The following is a 23,887-nucleotide window of genomic DNA, read 5'->3' on the forward strand; positions in this document are numbered from 1 at the left end:
GAGCGAGTTGATAATTTTCCCTTGGGATGAGAAATAGAACTAAGGTGTTTTCGATAGATAGGTTAATCGAACCGACGTTCCTACGGAAGTCGATTCTAGGGGGAAGCTAATGTAACAGCTCAGGTTGGTTGGTTAAGAGTTGACCCCAAACAACCAAGCTTATGCCGAAACAGTATTGTTCAAGTATTCATTCACTTCCTTATTTTTTATAAGCGTTATATTCCCTATTATCTTGAATGTTGAGAGCCTTTGTTTGTCTGAACAGATAATCCCACGCTCCACTGTGACTGCGCGAAGATCGAAATAAAGACATATTCACTACTTCTCTGGTTTCTTCTATCAATAGCACGAGGGTTACCTTAAGGCACGAAAAGTGTATACTTTTTTGTGTTGTCTCTCCCTTCGCGACCTAAACTATTTGGTCGTGTCCTCAGTTTCCGTTTCACATATTACCTTGCCAAAAACAAAAAAGGTCTTTTTTCTAGTATCTTTAAGTATTTAGATATTTCCTCGAATATAAAAATATCCAAAAGATACCTTTGTGTCAAATTGTTTCAAGCTGTCTCATGGTATATATACGAGCGTAATGGTATGTTTTATTATACACCTAAAATTTCGTCGTTTTTTAATTTTCCGAGACGACTGAAGAGGATGAAAAACGATGATTAATAAAAGCATTCAAACCTGACATCCTGCAGTATTTATTATTATTATTATTATTCACAAACATCTTATGGGTACATAAGTGTTGTGAAGAAACCGTTTCGGGTCTCTTCCAAAAATGCAATAATACACAATGTTCAATAATGTTAGCATTATACTTGCCATATTTAAAAAAATTTAGAGTAATAATAGTAGAATATTAATAATAATAAATCGGGTCTATGTAATTGAGAAGAATATTGAATTGAGTTTAAAGAAGGAAATGGAGAAAATAAGGGAATAGAAATAAGGGAGACGTGAAATACGCAAACAGTTTAATTGGAGTGTTTATGAGCATAAAACAAGAACAAACGACTAGGTATATATCGTCAAATTAGTAACAAAAAATAATTAATTATATCTTCCCGTATAGATCCTTATACTAAGGGAAGACACAACAAGCTATCAGAAAAGTGCTTACTAACTGCAAGCTTGTAAAGTTTAAATTTCTCACTGATCACTAATAAGGGCCACCACTCCCCCTGGTGGGGGAGGTAAACAAACCCGCAAAGCAAGTAGTCCTGTAAGTCTTCGACTTTGATACTGACCTTATTGGTTTTACTAGACACACCATAGCTGAAGGTGTAGAATTATGGTCTACTATGATATTAGTACTGCTCTAATAATAGACCTAATCCTAACTTTGTAGATTCGTCATGATATAACTGCCTAATCTATAAGATCTTACGTGGAAGTCACACTATCGACTACACCAACTCACTGTATCGTATCAATTACAAATACATGATGTAGAACAAGGTTAGGCTAGAGAAAGAACAATATATTTAATATGAATAGAAGATATAAGGTAACATTTAGCAGAGACCACGCCTGCATGGCCGAGCCATGCCACTCGATCAACTCCAGTCTATTCAATTCATTCTCCGCGCCTTCTCCATTGTTAGGCATTTCCCCGAGTTAAATATTGAATATCTATTTTCTGAGTAGTCTCGTGTTCACAGCTTTGTGGATTGTGTGGCTATTGTCCAATGCCACTACAAAGGCGTCCGATCACGCATTTGCACCAAATCACGAGTACGTCCCGCTTTGCATTCCTTGCAACTACTAGCCAGCTTAGATCGAATGTTACCCAATATATCGACGATTTTCTAAATACATCTTCAAACTAATTTATCCCTGACTTCCGATTTGACTTGCCTGGTGTCTTTCGATTATAAAGGTGTTACACACAAAGGCGTTGTCAATCCCTGATTACCTGTTGCATCTTCACATTTATCACACGCATCCTTCAACTGTCAGTCATTTTTAAACACGTAGTGAGTCAATGCTATTCTGTTTTTCTAGCATGATATAATGATTTGACATATTTCTACCACGTCACGTACACACCGTTTTTACACGCACGATCTATGATTTACAACATTGGTTTGAATGTATGATGCTTCACAAGTAGGGTTCATAAATAAATGACATCAATAAAAATAAAAGACAGTATATTCGTGTAGATATCCGAGAGGGTTAATGATTAGGATTGTTTCAGTTTTGCGTTATGAATGAAGTCTTTTATCTTTTTCAAAAATACCATGGCATTCACTTTGGACACCAAGTCCGAAATCAGCATTATCATGTTGGAACTTTGGTCCTGCCAAGTATTTATTTAATACAATTGGTTAAGAAGTTTATGTTAGGTATAATGCACGTTCCAGGGTTGTCTGTTATGAGCTGTGAACTTGATAAACGTGGGCAACAGCATTATGGTATCATAGTGTTTTTCCCTACATTCTTATTTCTACTGTGCACAGTAAGAAGTCTGAATAAATTAGAGAAGCTATTTCTTGATTTCAAAACCAAATGAAAAAGGATCCTTTCATTTTGCAGTGCATGAAATCTCAACGTCCCTTAAAATTCATTAATCACGTTCTTTAGGAACTGTGTTTTTAACTGTATCGAAAGCAAGCATTGCTTTCCAGACACTTACGCGCTTAAGGTAGACTAATGACTTGGTTTTACAGCATATATAGTTACAAAAACTGTATTTTTGTCAGAGCCACTAGAAAATCGCAACAGGTATTGATATCATTGTTTTGTCTTTTTTATCGCGATTTCGGCTGGTTTTCACTATTGTGTTCTACTTCTATGCTAGAAATAGAACAATGACGGAGATATTAGCTTTCTTTAGGGTCGTAATTGTTATGTATCTGCTTCGGGCGATAATACCTCCCATTGATCTATCAATATTACCTTCTTTGGTTAGATACATAAGCCACCAAATCATAACATTCCAGGAAATAGATCGTACTCATTTGTGAACGGTATAGTTATGTAAGGCTTCTGACAGGGACTAAGCAAATATATTAGCGTTACTACTTCTTGTACAGTGTTTCAGGTTTTAGGTTGCCAATATTCTTGCGAAGATAGCCAGCAGCAGAACCGAGCACTATTTTAAAGCGACCCAGAAAATCTATTGAAATGCATGATTTTCTAATTAAAATCACTAGATGCATTAACCTTGATGCTTGAGAGAAATGAAATGCGGTACGAAATGAGACCAATTATTAAAATTCGGGGCACACTTGTTTGTAGTAATCCAAATTAAACCATGGCAGCTGCTTAATCATTGAAATCTCTGAGATTTCGCAATTAGATATTATACTTGTGAACACCGGCTTCTCTATAATACGAGGAGTCACAAAGTATAGATGATTCACAGAAACAAGAATTGTGTACATTAGCATATATTTGTCCAGTTTCATGTATATGTTCATTGTACCACATCACCAACCGTCTATTATTCTCTTTAGCAAACTCTTGCCGATTTAGTGAAGTTGGTTCCTTTTATAAATCAAGCAAAAACAAGTGTAATGTTTGCATAAATGGTGATTAAATATCCAGAGTCCTCACACTGAATAAGAAGTTTATAATAACATTGTGATAAATAATTACTAGTACATTGTAATACAAAATGACATCAACATTTTAGTGAATCTGAAATGTCATTAGCAGATGGAATCAAACAATGGTGGCTCTAGCTGTTGAAAAAACTTCGTTCGGTAGATTTTTGAGCGGTTAATTCCTAGGAGCGACCACTAACAAGACTTGTATGATATGGACCATCCTTTTTGGGAGTTGTGTATATAAACGGTCGTCGCTTCAGAAGTGAACACCATGAACTGGAGTGCTAGAGGACAAATTAATGTCATTTATTATGAATGGTACTAAAAATTGGTCGGTTCACGACTCTAATATCACTTCAGGACTATTGTAGTACACCTGACTAGGAAGTGCACAAAACTCTAACATCCCTTTCATTAACCTAGCACGTACTACAAATATAATGATGGAGATGGGTCTGCCAGCCGTACCACGTACGATATGCCGCAAACAAAACGAAATGTCTAAAGACCCAGCTATACTAGAACTCAGTGAGAGTGTTGGACATGTGAAAGATTGTCACCAAAACCCAAATGTGTCGCACAAGTCAGATCAGGTCACCACAAGGACTAAGATTCGAGTCACACAGCAGGTCACGTCAGTTCAAAAGTTCTGGACAATTCGACAAGTACCACTGGAAGTTTGGTGCTAAAATCAACCAGGCGCAGCCAACCATACCCCTAGTCTGAACAGACTCTCAGAAATATGGGGAGCGGATAACCACTACACTGGACACAAAGTATGGGGAGGGGTGTTTGAACAGTTGATCGTTTCTTATAGGAGACCGAAGTTACAGCCTGAACATTTTTTTGGATACAAAAAGGCACTTAGCGTCATCCCTCCGAAGGGGTGGTATAAAAAAACAAGTTTGATACAATTAAGCAGTATCCCATGCCGATTTTTTAACAGGACTTGGAAGCCTTCTAGATTTAATTAACCGTTATCACCGGGCCATACCTAACTGTGCATAAAAACTGGAACACATTCCGCGAGGGAAAAACGAAAGATTTTGAGTTAACTCACGAGGCTAGTAAATAATCAAGGGACAAAATAGTCTAAGCATCTATGTTAACGTACCCAAACTCCTACTTCCCACTCTCCTTAGTGGTAGGCACTTAAGGCAAAAAAATTATGAGATGCTCTTAACCAATTTATTAAGAACGCCTAGTAACTAAGCGCTAAAATGGCTATCATCATCAGTTTAGGGTGGTGTAATCTACTGTGACACAGCCTAAACGATGCCTCGACCCTCTTTTCCTAAGCATATGAAAAGTTTGCAGCCTGACAACTTTTATATTTCATCTTAATGTTGCGCAAAAGGTACTACCAAGCTAATAAATACAAATGTACAAACCAAATACATTGCTTCTTCGGTTTTTCTCATCGGAGGAAAACAAAGATTATGGCAGCCCAAGCGTGTATAAGCATTAATAAACGTGTATAATGTGCACATATATGCATTAAAACGATTTTGGTTATCCTTCAAACAATGTATTTCCTAATTTAATTGCTCATGTATCATTCGAAAATTCATGGAAGTTCAGAATAACACTCAATCTCCTGAAAACATGCTTACTCAACTGTTACTTTTAGGACAATGTGAACTATCCCCTTGACTGAGATTATAATTACATCCCAAAACTTGACACCTAACTTCAGAAATAGTGAACTGACCCTTCATAATGATGAGAGTTCCAAAATCAATGAACTATAGGTTAAACTAAACAAAACACTGGATATAAGTTTATCCACCGTGACATAGTGAGGTTTCAAAATTGAAGAAAATCTCACCGTCAGACTGTAGTGTATTGGAATTGGTTTTAACCACACGATTCTTAAAGCTAAACACGAGATAACTGAGGAAATTCATATTGAACACTAAACGCAGAGAGAGGGTCAACAATGGTGAACGTGGCAGTAATAAACCGAAATAGCATGACCCGGTCATTCAGGCACAGTGACTATAACCTCTTTCTTCGTGTATCAAGTATATTACTCTCTTCCCAGCTCAACTGTGTCCCTCAGTAATGTTAGACGTCATATGGCTGATGGTTGCCATAGGACGAGTCAATGCAGAGAATGATGTAGCTTCAACATAAGGTCTTATAGATTATATATTCATATCACGACAAATCCACAGTTTGGGATTAGGTCTATTATTATGGTAGTACTAATACCGAAGTACAGCGCACATCTACAAGTCCACAACCCTGACTAATATGTAGGGCAGTTCCAGCTTCCTGCACTCAGTAGTCATTCTGAAAATCCGAGGACGTCGCGAGAGAGATAATATGAAATTAATCTAATTTAGTATACCTCTGTCCGTTCTACTACACAATGTTGGGCAAAGTTTGGTGTTCATACCCAAGTACCTTGCTGCTCTTCCGTTTCTCTTTTTTTCTTAACAATCTTGCTCTGAGGGCACAAATATGGAACTTCTGACGTCTGAAACAAACTTGACGTAAGCGTCTCCTCAAGGTCATGGTTTACTGCGACCGCTCTACGAGTCTACATTATAACAACTATAAACTTAATAAGTTGGGAAGCATGCTGTGCGCCAACAACTGTTGTAACTTACAGATCATGTAAAAATGGCGTGCACCTGCTCATGCAGAAATATATTATTATTATGATTATACCTGCGTTAAAGAATTCGGAGTGATGTAGTCATTGATATCTGTTTGTTAACACTGGAGCCTTATTTCTTGTTGCTTATTCGTCTACTTCGGTTGACTTCTCAGTAATCTGACTCGCCAATCGGTAAATGTCCCCGTCGTAGTTGAAACTACAGAAGTAGAAGCGTGCTGATTATCCGTTATGGTGTTACCGATGATTAATATTGTCATAATTCTTCTCTCAATACCGCGAAAAGTCTTCAACAGGGTATTGTTAAACAGGATGAAGGACTGCGTAGACGTCCAACTTCGTGACCAACAGGCAGGATTCCGTAAGGATAGATCGTGTACAGACCAAATCGCAACTCTACGGATCATTGTGGAACAATCAATTGAATGGAATTCATCACTCTACATCAACTTCATTAACTACGAAAAGGCATTTGATAGCGTAGACAGAACAACACTATGGAAACTTCTTAGACACTACGGCGTGCCTCAGAAGATAGTCACTATCATACAGAATTCATATGATGGATTACACTGCAAAATCGTGCATGGAGGACAGTTGACAAAGTCGTTCGAAGTGAAGACCAGTGTCAGGCAAGGTTGCTTACTCTCACCCTTCCTCTTTATCCTGGTGATCGACTGGATCATGAAGACGTCAACGTCTGAAGGGAAGCACGGGATACAATGGATATGTAGGATGCAGTTGGACGATCTAGACTTCGCAGATGATCTGGCCCTTCTATCCCAAACGCCACAGCAAATGCAGGAGAAGACGAACAGTGTGGCAGCAGCCTCAGCAGCAGTAGGTCTAAATATACACAAAGGGAAAAGCAAGATTCTCCGATACAACACAGCATGCACCAATCTAATCACAATTGACGGAGAAGATCTGGAAGATGTAAAAACCTTTACATATTTGGGCAGCATCATTGATGAACAGGGTGGATCTGATGCAGATGTGAAGGCGCGGATCGGCAAAGCAAGAGCAGCATATTTACAACTGAGGAACATCTGGAACTCAAAGCGACTTTCAACCAACACCAAGGTCAGGATTTTCAATACAAATGTCAAGACAGTTCTACTGTATGGGGCAGAAACCTGGAGAACTACGAAAGCCATCATCCAGAAAATACAGGTGTTTATTAACAGTTGTCTACGCAAAATACTTCGGATCCGTTGGCCGCACACTATTAGCAACAACCAACTGTGGGAGAGAACAAACCAGATCCCAGCGGAGGAAGAAATCAGGAAGAAGCGCTGGAAGTGGATAGGACACACATTGAGGAAAGCACCCAACTGTGTCACAAGACAAGCCCTCACATGGAATCCTGAAGGCCAAAGGAAAAGAGGAAGACCAAAGAACACATTACGCCGAGAAATGGAGATAGACATGAGAAAAATGAACCAGAATTGGATGGAACTAGAAAAGAAGGCCCAGGACAGAGTGGGTTGGAGAATGCTGGTCGGCGACCTATGCTCCATTGGGAGTAACAGGCGTAAGTAAGTAAATAAGTAATTCTGTAGACTTTTTAGTGACTGCTTCATTATGGACAAACGTTATTTCGCTCAAATAGGTGTGGATCACGATTGTTAACAACAAGTTAGTGTACTGCGTTATTGTTCGTCTGTTTTAGTATCACAAACGTGTATAAACGTATACAGATAAGTATTTCAAGGCTAAGTTTGATTGCGAGTGAACTAACCACAACTACCATAATGTTTTGACATCTAACGACTGTCGTAATCTAGTGAAGTGGTAGTGGTAGTAAATAGTGAGATATAGTCAGTTTCATCTCTGCGTACAGTTTCTAAGCAAGCTAGACGTCGGAAGTTATGTGTTCAACGACGGGTTGAAACGTGCTCTTGCGTGGATACCTGACCGAGAGCCTTCAGCCAATACTGTATCCGTCAAAAATAGAATGGTTGGCGTCGATGATAAATGCTTTTGAAGCTGTCAGCTTTGGGGAACTACTTACCGCCGCAATACTTTGCAGAAACATATGAGGATTATGTGTATAAAACATTTTAGCTCTTAAAAATGGCAAGATCTAGGTGTCAAAATGCGGATTTGTGTGCTATAAAAGCTGAAATAAAGCTTAATTACTTAGTTCCTGAAGATATTCTTAAAATTTTAACAGTATACACTATGGAGGGCTTTCTCACATGGCGGCAAGTTGACGCGCGCATTTCATTCAAGGTTGAGATAAAGGTTGGGAACTTTGTCTGGTAAGTCTGTACCTATTTTATTTATCAAGAGTTACGGAATGATCTTGGTAATATACAGTATGGCATCGTCTTAGCTGTGCCATTATTGACATCAGAATAGTATCAACAATGTAATTTTGTCCAGCATCTCTGGAGCATCACCCGCGCATTAATAGCAGATTAGATCTGATTAGTACCATTGAAGTCCATTTTAGTATAGAAGGATTGTTGGTTTCACATTTGCTTCGATCACTTTTCAGTTTCCATCGAGTCTTGAAGCAATGTAATCTAGCAGTTCTTTGAGACTAGATGATCTTAGCTTTTTTTCAACCTAATAAAGAAAACATCTCATGTTCTCTATCAAAGCTTCCAAGTTAGAAAGATTTCTGGCTATATGTATCTTGTAGTTTTTTCTCTATGCCAAGTTCAGAAAGTGTGAATTCCAACACATTTTGACCAATCAGATTTTAGCAAGTCGATTTGAATAGGTAAATCGTCAAGTAATTTTCATACATCCAACCAGCCTTCAATCTTATTACTATCAAGCGACTAATAGTTTCATTATTCAGGTTCAGAAGGATTTTGTTTCCAGTTGAATCACTGTAATTTGTGTGTTGAGAAACATACCGACAAAAGCTACTCAGGATTTATCATGAATATGGATTATTCTTAGTTACTACAACATTGTATCTAGCCAGAAGTCAGATGGGTTGATTTACTCAAGATAATACTCTTGTATTCGACTCGGCATTTATTTTTAAAGTGCTTTTAAACCACTGAGTGCTTGTACTCAGTATGTTGGGATTGTACATCTTGTTTCTTAACGGTAATATTCGACAGTTTCATTTCAAGGTTATTACATAGACTTACAAGCAACTGATGTTCTTTACCCATAATTTCTTGGACCTGATCCTCTGTGAACAATTTTTCCTTGTTCTGCACAAGACATATCAGTAGCTCTGGTTGTTATTCGTGATAAGCAGTGTTTGTGGTGTATAGCTACTTAACATAGTAAACGGGAAAGTAACTTATTATTAATACATGACTAATTAATCCCTGGTTAGATTTCACTTTCCTAATTATTTGTATTACTACGTATCCTCATTCACTTAGTTACCAGTTACGCAGACTTGTTGAAGTTGTGGGTTAGTAAAATGTATTACAACTTCAGAAAAATCAACTCGCTGAAGTTTGTTTCAGTATATACACTGTGCTACGTTGTTTCCAACTTTATCCCTGTAGGAAACTTTTGACTTTGGGCATCTGATATCGGTGTTATCAAAACAGTGAACTATAAATTTCTGTTGAAATTATAAAAATTGACTGATTCATCACATTGTATGTAAAATGAGATAACTTTCCCACAATAGACCCATGAAGAGCAGACGTTCAGGAAATATGGGTCTAAGACTTGCTTGTTTTGACTAATTGTCAACCCTACACCAATTGATGGAACACAGATACCGTACAAAAGTATTTAGAATAAATTTTCCTACCAAAATTGAAATTTTTGTTCCAGTATTGGTGTACATCAATATTCAATATGACTGCATAGAGTAGTCCTACTAGACTTAAATCATCTGGCCTTAGGTACAAACCTCGCCCCACTGAATTCAAGTTAATCAGACGGTTAGTATCACTAACCTTCACAGGAACTCACCTTCTCTTGGGTGAACATCAACTTGTTGAATGACTTACGTTGAATTACTATTTAGCTAAGCTCATCAACCACTTTAATTATCCAGAGTCACGGTTGGATAGTTCAACAAAATCTTGACACGGTTAAAAACACTCATTCGGATTTCGCCAACCCATGTCTATCGTCACCCAAACAAATTATCCGTCTACTTATCAACTAAAGAGTATGCTGCGTGGCAGTGCACCAAGTATTTATAGCTATAAAACATGGTTTAAGGAGATATATAACTTCGATATATCCCTAGTATTATATTACAGTTACCTTCGAATCATTTCTCATGTATGGTGAAGCCATCAAGTCACTAGCGTAAAGCTACGAATATAGTAACCTATGGTTCAAATGAGGCTGTGGGTAGCTATGCCAGGAGGTCAATTTGTGAAGCCGTCGAATGTTGGTCTGGGTTCTGTCGAGACACATCTTGCTTTATTTGGGTATTCTAGATAGTCGTAATCTGATGCTAACGAGTTTGGATGATGTGGCTCAAAGTTGATTAGGCTATGACGAATTTATATATGCTAACTATTGAGCTTAGTATTATTCCATACTTTTCATAAGTTCCTTTTTACTCTCCAATCTTAGTTTCTACTATTTGATAACTTTACTGAAACTCCTTAGTCTTTCACCTTGTTATTCTGTCAGCTTGGAGTGATGCACATTTATTTTGTCCTATGCTGTTTACGACCGACGGGCCTTTTTGCAGTATGCCAGACAAAACCAATTCATAACATCTTTGTAGCAACGAAACGTTTTACTCTTTATTTACATTGGATTATCTTGTTTTTCTTATGATTTGTTCAACTGGAATCAGTCCTGTTTATCGTCTTAAGAACAGATTACACAATCTTGAGGTGAAACTTTCCCTCTGTGTTAATATAAACAGGAACTACGTAAGACATTTTTGACGTTCCATTTTTATGAGCTGAATGGTTCGACGTATAGCAGCACGCTGAAAACAACCCTAAATCTAAGTCCTTAACTCAAATGAATCTTAATCCTATATTGCTCTGATTGTCAGACATTATTCCAGACTCGACTAATGACCATTTCAAAGGAATTCTCTGCTTCACTTTAATCCTTTATTACAGATTTTGAGTTGGACTGTTACACAGCTCACAAGTTGTACTTATCCATCAATTATTGTTGATTTATCAGTCAGTTTTAGGTGTACAGGAAACAAACCCAAGAATCTCTATAAAATGATGTCCCTGAGTGTTGATCATATATCATCTTGCTACCTTCAATTTTGGTTGTCAGCAGATGAGATGACTCGTGTTTAGCGAAGCCAGTGGTTGTACTTTCCTTAGAAAGTGGTAAGAGATGACAATAGGTCAGAGGCAAAGTTCCGGTGATTTTCACTTTGCAATAACATTTCGTGAACATTAGTATGTGGATCTGGTCCTGTCTCGAAGGTTGTACTAATGTTCTAGCTTATAAATATTACTATAAACCCAATTTGGTGATGATAGGTTTGTGAATTCACCTCCACTAAAATCCTGTAAAAATAGTTCATGTTGCCTTACGTTGAAAATCTTTTTTCGTGTTATTGTTTGTTCTCACAAAGATGGAGATCCAGGCAATCCACCAAAATTTACACTGGGAACCTAATAACATACAGAATGCCAATTATACTTCGGATGAGGATGAATTCGAAAGTGGAAACAGTACAGCAAAACTGTACGAACGATCGCGTATTAAAGCACTTGCAGGTTAGTTTTTGTGATAGTTTAATTCCAAGTATCATTATAGACGAACGTGAGGTTGTTCAGAAAAAGACATTCACAAAATGGGTGAACTCCCACCTTTCGGTTGTGTCTTGCAACATCGAAGATCTATACCTAGATCTAAGGGACGGGAAAATGCTCCTAAAACTCTTAGAGATATTATCTGGTGAACGTCTTCCTCGACCCACAAGGGGAAAAATGCGAATCCATTGTTTAGAGAATGTTGACAAGTCCTTAAATTTCCTGTGTGATCAGCATGTTCACCTAGAAAATGTGGGTGCTCACGATATCGTAGACGGAAATTCACGATTAACACTTGGACTTATTTGGACAATTATTTTGCGTTTCCAAATCCAAGATATAATTGTTGAAGAATATCAGACAAGTGAAACCCGATGCGCTAAAGACGCTTTGTTATTGTGGTGCCAAATGAAAACTGCAGGTTATCCCAATGTAAATGTTCGGAACTTTACGACAAGTTGGCGTGATGGTTTAGCTTTTAATGCTTTAATTCATAAACACCGACCTGATCTAATTGAATACTCCAAACTGTCTAAATCAGAGCCAATTAAAAACCTGACTACCGCCTTCAGTGTTGCCGAAGAAAAATTAAATCTTCATCCTCTTTTAGAACCATCTGACGTGGCTGTTGAACAACCAGATGAAAAGTCTATTATTACCTATGTTGTTACATATTACCACTACTTTAACAAAATGAAAGCTGATACTGTACATTCGAAAAGGATTGGTAAGGTCGTCAACCAGGCCATTGAAACTGATGACATGATCAATCAATATGAACAATTAACTTCTGATCTTCTTGACTGGATAAAGAAAACCATAAAGCTTTTAGACGACCGTACATTCGCCAATTCACTTTCGGGTGTTCAACACCAGTTAGCCGGCTTCAACACTTACCGAACCGTCGAAAAACCTCCCAAGTTCAGAGAAAAAGGGGGTCTTGAAGTTTTACTTTTCACTATTCGCAGTAAAATGCGTGCCAACAATCAAAGACAATATAATCCACCCGAAGGAAAAATGATAGCAGATATAAATCGTGCCTGGGAAATGCTTGAAAGAGCTGAACATGCACGGGAATTAGCTGTACGAGATGAACTTATACGTCAGGAGAAGTTGGAACAACTTGCCTCTCGTTTCGACCGTAAAGCTGGAATGCGAGAAACTTGGCTTACAGATAATCAACGACTCGTTTTACAAGAGTTCTTTGGTGATAACCTTGCTGCTGTTGAAGCTGCAACAAAGAAGCATGAGGCCATAGAAACAGATATATATGCATATGAAGAGCGTGTAAATGCTATGGTCAATGTTGCAGAGGAGCTGAAGAGAGAAAATTATCATGCTCATGAAAATATCCAGTTGCGGAGGGATAAAGTACTTGCTATGTGGCGTAATCTATTGGACTCACTTAGCATTAGACGCCAGCATCTAGAACTAAGTTTACAGTTACAACATATCTTCCAAGAAATGACCTATTTGATGGATTGGATCGAAGAAATAAAGAGCCGTCTTAAGTCGCAGGATTATGGTAAACATTTGATGGGTGTTGAGGACCTCTTGCAAAAGCATAATTTATTGGAAGCTGACATTCGTGTCCTCGGCGGTAGAATGAATCAGGTTGTTGACCAGGCCACCCCATTTATTGTTGGGTCATTTACGCCGGATATGGGTACATACAAACCAATTGAACCCGAAATAGTTCAGGAGCGTACTGAAAAATTACGTGCGGCGTATGATGATTTACATGACTTGGCGGAGGCTCGTCTTCGTGGTCTTCGGGATTCACGGGAAATGTGGCAATTTTTCTGGGATATGGAGGATGAAAAGGAATGGATCAAAGAAAAAAGCCAGCTTATGTCCAGTCCAGACTTGGGTCATGATCTAAGTTCAGTAAGTCGACTTTTACGTAAACATAAAGCTCTTGAAGAAGAGTGTCAAATGCATCGAGCTGTTTTAGAAGATGCATTGAAGCATGGTGAACAACTTATTACTGATGGAAATCAAGGTGGTGAGCAAATATCCCAGCGTATCGTTGAAATGAATCAATTATGGGGTCAATTAGTTGACTTGATAACAGAGCGTAAACAACGCCTAATTGAGTCACAGGATTTCTTCCAACTAATGGCAGACTGTGATGATGCAGATGTATGGTTGACTGACCAACAACGCATTGTTAGCAACGAAGATGTAGGTCTTAAACAAGCCACAACAGTGTCTTTACTGAAAAACAACCAGGAAGTTATGGATAATCTTCAAAACTACCAAGAAACAATATCTCAACTAAATCAAGATGCATCACGAGTTTCTGATTATCCAGACAGTGATGCCACAGCTATAGCACATCGTTTAGATGCGGTCGATCAACATTATGCTTTAGTAAAAGAATTATGTAGATTACGGCATAAACGTTTAAATGATGCTCTTTCGATGTATAAACTATTTGATGACTCAGATACCGTACGTACATGGATAACTGAAAAAGAAAAACTTTTGACGACATTAGTTCCAAGTGACGAAATTGAAGAATTGGAGGTTATTCGACATCGGTTCGAATGTTTCGAAAAAGAAATGGCTGGAAACGCCAAAAAGGTTGGTAGTGTAAATCTACTTTCAGAAGAAATGTTAGATAAAGCTCATCCAGACGCTGAAAAGATATTAAGACATCAAGATGAACTTAACGCATCATGGAATGAGTTAGCCGACCTTGTTGACAAACAAAAAAGACAATTAGATTTATCTTACCAGTATAATCAATTTTTAATCGAAAGTTCAGAAACAGCGAATTGGATAAAAGATAAAGCAAAGTTAATCGAATCAACCGATGAGCTAGATAATAACTTGGAGGGTATTATGCAGCTTCAGCGTAGACTTGGTGGATTACAACGCGATTTAAATGCTATTGAGGCTAAGGTTAAGCACTTGGATGAACAAGCCCAAGAACTTACTGAAGCAAAACCAGAAACTCAAGCTGTAAGTTATAGATTACGTAATATGCTGATTTCTTTAGGTTGTTATAGCTGAAAAAGAGAAGATTCATGACTTATGGAATGAACTGAAAGAGATCGTAAAAGAAAGAGATGATCGACTTAATGATTCAAGCGAATTGCAACGTTTCTTACAAGATTTAGATCATTTCCAAATCTGGCTTCGTCGCACACAAATCACTGTAGCTTCTGAAGAGGTTCCAAATAATTTAGAGGTTAGTTAAGGTGTCTTATTTCTAACTTTACATTTTTAGGAGGCGGAGACCCTTTTAGACCAACATGAACAATTAAAAGCTGAAATCGATGGATATGAAAATGACTTTCATCGGCTTATGGATTTCGGCAGACGTGTGACTGAAGTTCAGACAGATGCCCAATACATGTTTTTGGCCCAGAGGTTAGACGGTATCGAAGAAAATTGGGAAGCTTTACGAAGAATGTATGAAAACCGCACCGCAGCATTACAAGAAGGTGTCGAAGCCCAAGTAAGCTCAAGTCATGTTATGTTCTAATTATATTAGACATTCTTTAGAGATGCTTTACAAGCGGAGGTCCTTCTAGCAAAAATGGAGAAGGTTGTTTCCAAGGAAGAAGCTCCTGTAAGTTAATCTATATTTCCCATGCCTGTCTACTTTTCTCAATTCTTTACAATATATTTTCCGATCCATTCTCAGAGCTGTGCATTTGTAACTGCATTTCGAAATTCCCAAAAGAATAACCACAAATGCACATGCAAAGTATTATCTCAATCCAGTTAATAATAATAGCTCAGTTGCTACATATTCTAGCCCATTGTAATAAATAAAGTAATAAAATAGAACTAGAAAAAACGTCTCACAAAGTTTAGTTGTTTATTTCGGATTGTGCACTCACATCATCATTACAATAATGTTTACGCAGAATATTCTAAGCTTTTCCTTTTCAATGATTTAGTCTTATCCACCATTACTTACTTACGCCTGTTACTCCTAATAGAGCATAGGTCGCCGACCAGCATTCTCCAACCCACTCTGTCCTGGGCCTTCTTTTCTAGTTCCATCCAATTCTGGTTCATTTTTCTCATGTCTATCTCCATTTCTCGGCGTAATGTGTTCTTTGGTCTTCCTCTTTTCCTTTGGCCTTCAGGATTCCATGTGAGGGCTTGTCTTGTGACACAGTTGGGTGCTTTCCTCAATGTGTGTCCTATCCACTTCCAGCGCTTCTTCCTGATTTCTTCCTCCGCTGGGATCTGGTTTGTTCTCTCCCACAGTTGGTTGTTGCTAATAGTGTGCGGCCAACGGATCCGAAGTATTTTGCGTAGACAACTGTTAATAAACACCTGTATTTTCTGGATGATGGCTTTCGTAGTTCTCCAGGTTTCTGCCCCATACAGTAGAACTGTCTTGACATTTGTATTGAAAATCCTGACCTTGGTGTTGGTTGAAAGTCGCTTTGAGTTCCAGATGTTCCTCAGTTGTAAATATGCTGCTCTTGCTTTGCCGATCCGCGCCTTCACATCTGCATCAGATCCACCCTGTTCATCAATGATGCTGCCCAAATATGTAAAGGTTTTTACATCTTCCAGATCTTCTCCGTCAATTGTGATTAGATTGGTGCATGCTGTGTTGTATCGGAGAATCTTGCTTTTCCCTTTGTGTATATTTAGACCTACTGCTGCTGAGGCTGCTGCCACACTGTTCGTCTTCTCCTGCATTTGCTGTGGCGTTTGGGATAGAAGGGCCAGATCATCTGCGAAGTCTAGATCGTCCAACTGCATCCTACATATCCATTGTATCCCGTGCTTCCCTTCAGACGTTGACGTCTTCATGATCCAGTCGATCACCAGGATAAAGAGGAAGGGTGAGAGTAAGCAACCTTGCCTGACACTGGTCTTCACTTCGAACGACTTTGTCAACTGTCCTCCATGCACGATTTTGCAGTGTAATCCATCATATGAATTCTGTATGATAGTGACTATCTTCTGAGGCACGCCGTAGTGTCTAAGAAGTTTCCATAGTGTTGTTCTGTCTACGCTATCAAATGCCTTTTCGTAGTTAATGAAGTTGATGTAGAGTGATGAATTCCATTCAATTGATTGTTCCACAATGATCCGTAGAGTTGCGATTTGGTCTGTACACGATCTATCCTTACGGAATCCTGCCTGTTGGTCACGAAGTTGGACGTCTACGCAGTCCTTCATCCTGTTTAACAATACCCTGTTGAAGACTTTTCCCGGTATTGAAAGAAGAGTGATGCCCCTGTAGTTATCACACTTGCTGAGATCGCCTTTCTTTGGTATTTTGATCAGAAGTCTTTCTTTCCAGTCTGTTGGTACTTGTTCCTCATCCCAAATCTTATTGAAGAGAATGTGGAGTATCCTTGCAGTTGCCGCTACGTCTGCTTTTAGTGCCTCTGCTGGAATGTTGTCTGGTCCTGCTGCTTTGCCACTCTCGATTTGTCTGATGGCCATGCTGATTTCTTCAATTGTTGGTGGGCCAACATTGATTAGGAGGTCCGTGGGTGCTGCTTCTATATTGGGTGGGTTCAGTGGAACTGGTCGATTCAAGAGTTCTTTGAAGTGTTCTACCCACCTGTTTCGTTGTTCTTCAATGTTGGTGATTACCTCACCTTCCTTGCTTTTCACTGGTCGTTCTACTTTGCGGCAATTTCCAGAGAGTTTCTTTGTCGTGTCATACAGTTGTCTCATGTTTCCTTCTCTTGCAGCCTTTTCCGCCGTCGTTGCTAAATCTTCCACATATTTACGTTTGTCGGTTCTGATGCTCCTCTTCACTTGTTTGTTTACTTCTGTGTATTCAGCTTGTGCCTTGGCTTTTTCTGCTCTTGTTCGATCGATATTGATTGCTGCTTTCTTGTTCCTCCTTTCTTGAATCTTATCCAGTGTATCAACAGTGATCCACTCCTTGTGATGGTGCTTCTTGTGACCCAGGACCTCATGACATGTTGAAGTGATTGCCTCTTTAATCCCCTTCCAGTTGCTCTCCACAGTAGTTCCTTCTCCATTGAGTAGGTCATGAAAGGCCTGGAACTTATTGTTGAGGACTATCTTGAATTTGTTGCGTTTGTTAGTATCCTGAAGAAAGGCCGTATTGAACTTTTGTGATGTTGTCCGCCCCATTGTCCAGTGCTTCTTGAGTTTCAATTTCATCTTAGCGACCAGCAATTGATGATCTGATGATATATCAGCTCCTCTCTTGGTTCTCACGTCCTCTATAGTCCTCCTGAACGTTTTGTTGATGCAGATATGGTCGATTTGGTTTTGCGTGGTGTGATCCGGTGAAGTCCATGTGGTTTTGTGTATGCGTTTATGTGGGAATATGGTGCCGCCTATGACCAGTTTATTGAAGGCACATAGGTTTGCAAATCTCTCACCATTTTCGTTCCTTTCTCCCCACCATATAATACGGTAATTACTCTGGCACCTGGCTGTTGTTATACTATTTATTTATAACTTCATCTCAAATAAGAGTGATTCAGAGTTCTATCTAAATAACCGTTTGTTTTCACTTGACTAGATCAATTTGGAGATGGCACAAGAAAATCTTCGTAATTTTGAAACCTTCCGAACGTCATTGGTGCCAACCGATGAAAAGATTGACAATGTGTTGAATGATGGTGCGAAATTGGTTGGTCGTGGAATTTTCCCTACTGAAAAGATTCAAAATAAATGTGAACAACTTAAACAACGGTAAGTTTATACCTCTAGACCCATATCTATAAAGTATTCTTATCGGATTTTCGTGTGACATACTATTTTTATCCTGTTCGATTATCTCTATTTAGACGAGACTCTCTAAAGAGGCGAGCAGATGAACATGGTCAAAAACTCAAAGAACAGTTACATCTACAAGAATTTTGTCAGGACGTTGACGATGTAAGTCATAATATATTTTAACAAGTGTATTCAACATTTTTAGGCTGAAGAATGGCTTGCTGAGAAAGCTATGGCTATTACAGAGCAACCGGCACCTATTGCTCGAAGCATTGCTGCATTATATGGACGATTTAAGGCGTTTGAAGGCGAACTTGATGCCAACAAGGAGAAAATTGCCAAAGTTATTGAAGTATGTCTTTTATATCTTAATTACTCATAGATATTTTTCGTAAATCAAATAGCACACAATAGCTCATGTTTCTAGTTTTCGGAAAAACTATTATTAATCGAAACTTAAATATCTAATGAGTTGTGGTTGTTCGATTGGGTCACAATCATATTACCGAGTTATCTGAACGTGTTCTAACTGCACACACGCTCTATATTTGTATATAGAAATAAAACTACAAGGTTTATTTACAGTGAAATTGTTGACCTTATCAGCTATTAAATCAAAATTATCACTAAACATTTTCCTAACGTTATAAATATTGGGTTATTCTGTTCTAGGAGGGAGAAGAGCTTATTGTAGCCCATCCTATGCTTCAAGTCCAAGTCGAACCGAAAATATCTGCCTTACGTAAGCAGTGGGAAGACCTTAACACCACTACAGCTGATAAGAGCGCGAAAATGGCAGATGCTAACAGAGGTAAGTGATCACCTCGAGAGTAGTTAGCATTATTATTGCTTTTATTATCATTATTCTACCGTAAATATTTTTTTAATGGTTAAAACATTTTTATTTCTATAGAAACATTATTCGATGAAACTGCTAAGTCTATGCTTACATGGATTACTGAAGTTAGCTCACAAATAGTTACTACTACAGAAGAAGTTACTGAAGAAATCGGTCTCGTTGAAATCAATGAACATCTCAAAGATCAAGAACGCAAGGATCAAGAATTGGCTGCCAAACGCCGAATGCTTCAAGATATGGCGGTAAGTTACATTTTCTGTATTCCACAACGAATTTTATCTTTCTAATCCTTATATTCATTTATTCATATCTGATTGATTAGAATTTTGTAATGAGAATTGGCTTCGTACTAATAGTATAGTGACTACATTCTCATTTATAATTATTGTCCATTCATTGTTCATCACTAGTATAAAGTCAGGGTGGTTTTCATTAATTTAAACACTATCATTATTAAATTTTACTATATTGGTACAGTAACTATCAAAAATGGTTAGTCTGATAGGATAAATCTTTCTGTCTTTATACCACATTCCGATAACTGCTAAATAATTGTCACGTACATACTCCTCTCGCAAATATTCTACTGTAAGCATTTTTTTGTACATGAAAACATATTTTTGACGAGTTTAAGTTTTTTGACCAACTATTCCAAAGTTAATTGTCATGTAATACGAAACAGTTTGTCTGAAACAGTTTATGTTAATCACGGGAACTACAAAGTAACCTAAAACTCGGAGCAGAAACACCTTCCTTCCCAATTCCCATACTTTGAAAAACGCAAAGAAACATTCACGAAGAAGTAGATATGTTGATCTTTGTAACGAAACCTTCATTTTTTTAAATGACTAAAATAAATCTGTATTCCCAATGAATACTAGTAATAAAAACTACTGTAGGTGAATGATATGTTATTGAATGTTGCCGTAACAGCATAAATAAACTTAGTACCCATATACACGTATTTTTCTTGTACTATGAACAATCTTTGGATACACAATCGACAATGGGTGAAGTCCGAATCAGAAACCCAATCTATTCCAAACCTGAATTATTTATCTGTATATTTGACCCCGTTATTGGGAGTCAAGCGTTTGAACCATCAAGTATTAATATTCACATGGGAATTATCTAAATAACAATTTCAACTAAAATATATATCTCATATTTTAACATGTGGCTTACAATGATTTATATACTTTTGTATTTCATTTTTAGACTCATGCAGAAAAACTCAAAGAACAATATCCTGAACGTCGTGAAGAGTTTGAACAAGTTCACCAGGAAGTGCGTATTCGTCTTACTGAATTAGAAGCTCCTCTAGCTGATCGCCGTGATCGCCTTGTTAAACAAAAGAGAGTTCGTCAATTCTTACGAGATATTGAAGACGAGAAGGACTGGATTAAAGAAAAGTTGGCACTTATTGAAGACTCATGCAAGCTTGGAAGTTCATTACTTGCCACACAACAACTTATAAGACGTCATCGCATGCTGTCTAACGAAGTAGATAATCACCGTCCACGTATTGATGCCGTTTGTCACGTAAGATATTAATTTTCTTTATTAGTTGTTAATTGTTTTTATCTCTGGTACTTCAGTTCATTGATTATCGAGTTGATTACTATACTTGCATTGTATTCTATTATGCTGTGGAAACCCGATTAACTGGAACAACATAGAAGTAACCGTAATAGTATACAATTTTTATTTGTTACACACTAAGAAGATACAGTAAAAGAAGTTCGAAAAGCTACTTAACTAGAAGATTGAAGGGATAATCAAATGTATGTCGAACAATAAGCTATCAAAGATTTCATATTAAAATAAAAACCAAGGAAACAACAACCATTACACTTTTCGTTGTTAGCTTATATTCAGTTATATTACCAGGTCCATAAATCTCATTAGTTGGTCAATAGCATTCAAATTTTCTGCATATTTATACTAAGCTTATGTCAACCAGAAGTTGCCAATGGTTATAATTGTTATTTGAGGATTCTAAACTGGCGATTAGGTTTTAAAAATTGGAAATACAAAAAAAACTGCATTATAAAGAATATCTGTGCTAACTTCTAAAAATAGATTAAGGGAAGTATCATTTGTCGTGTACGACCTTCTTAAAGAGGGTCTCAAGTAGTGAATTGCTATACAATTTAATTTTGATACGTTTTGTGTCCATCTCTAATATTACAGCTTATGTCATAATAAAGTCATGTATTAATTTCTAAGATCTATTCCTTGATAAAATGAACTTTTTATCATTTCATAATTCTTAATTTATTTTCAATATCAATTGGTACTCGTTGAAAACTTGTTTCATACTAACCCTTCATGTAAATTCTATTTTATTTTTTACCATCAGGAAGGCGAAAAAATGATACTTGAAGGTCATCCACGAAGCGATCGATTCCGTGAAGCCATAGATGAATTATGGGTGTTGTGGGAACAATTACAACATGTAGTAGGAGAAAGACAAGAACAATTAACACGAAATGAAGTTGCACAGCAGTATCTATTCGATGCAAGCGAAGCTGAAGCTTGGATGGGAGAGCAAGAACTTTACTTAATGGGTGATGAACGTGCAAAGGTCAGTTTTTTATTCCTCATTTACTTGTAGTTTTATGAGCACCAAATCCCCATTACTGTTATGTTTTTTGAAGTACTGTTTTTTATTTATTTAATCAGGTTATAATCTTTCAATTACCTCTTATCTTTTGATATTTTTACAGGATGAACAAGGCGCTAATAACGCAATTAAAAAGCATGAACAACTACAAAAAACTGTAGAGAACTATGCCACAGAAATCCGTGGATTAGGTGAACGATGCCAGGCTTTATTGGAAGCCAATCATCCTGAGTCTGAAGCTGTTGTCGCTAAACAGGCACGCATTGACAAGATGTATGCGGGTTTACGTGACCTATGTAGTGAACGCCGGGCAAGGCTTGATGAGATTCTGAAGTTGTATCATCTCTTACGAGATATTTTAGATCTTGAGGTGAGTTCTTTTTTCCTTCCTATCGTTCTTGACAATTCTGTCAATATACTTTATCTTTTGATAATCAGGTCTAACAAAATCATTACGCAGGTCCCTTCTATCACAGTTAGTCGATAATGATCGTGTAGTAGATAAAACCAAGGTATTCAGAGTGATATACCACCAAGTTTTTTTAATAGGACTTTATCTCGTTTCATACGTGTCACTGGAAGCTATGGGGATTCAATCTAACAACCTTAGTCTCTGTGTTCAATAGAAATGTGTAGCACTCTTGTCCTTCCGTCGGTCAAATAACACTTGATAAACAATCTTACCAATTATTCACATTCTCTATATTTCTTTATCCTTTCGTATTTCTTCTTCGTTACATACATTCATACACATTATGCGATTCCTATGTCATGTTCATGTAGTAACTTTTCGTTTCTTAACTACATAAATGTAACACTAAATCAATTTATGCTGTTCAAGAAATACGATCAGTTCTAGTATAACAAAAACTGTTCAGTATATGTAAATTCTAAATATCCCTTACAAAATTTGCACCATTATTTATCCTGAAGAAATTTCAATATTTATCGTCTTTATACTTCAATTTCATCATCAACAAAACTGAGCTGAAACAACTATTCTTTATTCCATGGTTGTAATTGGACTACTTTTCAGCTTTTGCCATGAATGATGCTTGTCTGGAAAATCGATCAGTTAATAATCTACGAAAATCTTATGTAGGTCACGTAACAGATTATATCTTATCAGGCGGATGAACTTGAACTCCTTTCAAGTATACGATTTCTCTGTTTTAACACCATTATGTTTACTTAGTCACATGGTGTCGTGTTCTACTAATTTTATTTATTTTTCTCAATTAGTACGTTCCGTAATCGAACTGTTTTCAATAGTTGTCTGATATATTTGCCTCCATAAAGTTTTATATGTCGGTACTTAGATGACTGATTATTATTAACATTATTCTAGGCTTGGATTGCAGAACGTATCTTGGTAGCAAGTAGTCATGAAGTTGGTGCAGATTACGAACATTGTTGTTTACTTCGAGAACGTTTCGCCGAATTTTCTCGTGAAACAAATGAACTTGGAAAATATCGTATTAGTGCAGCGAATGAATTATGTAACGCTCTTATTGGTCAGGGTCACAGCGAAGCTGCTGAAATCGCCAGTTGGAAGGATCGAATTAATGAAGCATGGGCTGATCTACTGGAGCTCATTGATACACGTATTCAACTTTTGAAAACTGCATGGGATCTACATAAATTTTTGGCAGATTGCCAAGTAAGATTGTGTTTTTCTAAAAATAGTTTACTCTCATTTACAACTCGTAGACAGTTATCGCCTAAATCACTTTTCTGATCCTACAAGCATTGTATACTTCTAGAAAAGTGGAATTTACTAAATACCCTGTTTTTTTTCTGACATTAGTAAATTATATTTTGAAAGATTTGATTTCTCTCATAAACTAA

General features: G+C 37.5%; 1 protein-coding gene across 2 annotated transcripts in view; it reads left to right on the forward strand.

Moving 5' to 3' along the window:
* Positions 1-6,492: 6,492 nt before the first annotated feature.
* SPTBN1_2 (Spectrin beta chain, non-erythrocytic 1) overlaps positions 6,493-23,887 on the forward strand; it is a gene marked incomplete at its 5' end in the record, with an annotated part of 28,166 nt that continues 10,771 nt past the window's right edge. The window contains 15 exons of one of the 2 annotated variants that reach the window (XM_035732720.2): positions 6,493-7,263; positions 11,684-11,828; positions 11,869-14,831; positions 14,869-15,060; positions 15,100-15,330; positions 15,367-15,444; positions 18,358-18,530; positions 18,626-18,716; positions 18,760-18,906; positions 19,227-19,365; positions 19,468-19,655; positions 20,632-20,955; positions 21,776-22,000; positions 22,143-22,409; positions 23,388-23,699. In XM_035732720.2, the coding sequence (XP_035585885.2) occupies positions 6,493-7,263; positions 11,684-11,828; positions 11,869-14,831; positions 14,869-15,060; positions 15,100-15,330; positions 15,367-15,444; positions 18,358-18,530; positions 18,626-18,716; positions 18,760-18,906; positions 19,227-19,365; positions 19,468-19,655; positions 20,632-20,955; positions 21,776-22,000; positions 22,143-22,409; positions 23,388-23,699 (6,246 nt within the window). Of the gene's footprint in view, positions 7,264-8,372; positions 8,445-11,683; positions 11,829-11,868; positions 14,832-14,868; positions 15,061-15,099; positions 15,331-15,366; positions 15,445-18,357; positions 18,531-18,625; positions 18,717-18,759; positions 18,907-19,226; positions 19,366-19,467; positions 19,656-20,631; positions 20,956-21,775; positions 22,001-22,142; positions 22,410-23,387; positions 23,700-23,887 lie in introns of those variants that run through there. The other variant, XM_051214352.1, reaches the window with a different exon arrangement.

This window comes from Schistosoma haematobium, chromosome 2 (genome assembly GCF_000699445.3).
Source record: "Schistosoma haematobium chromosome 2, whole genome shotgun sequence".
Classification (NCBI taxonomy): domain Eukaryota; kingdom Metazoa; phylum Platyhelminthes; class Trematoda; order Strigeidida; family Schistosomatidae; genus Schistosoma; species Schistosoma haematobium.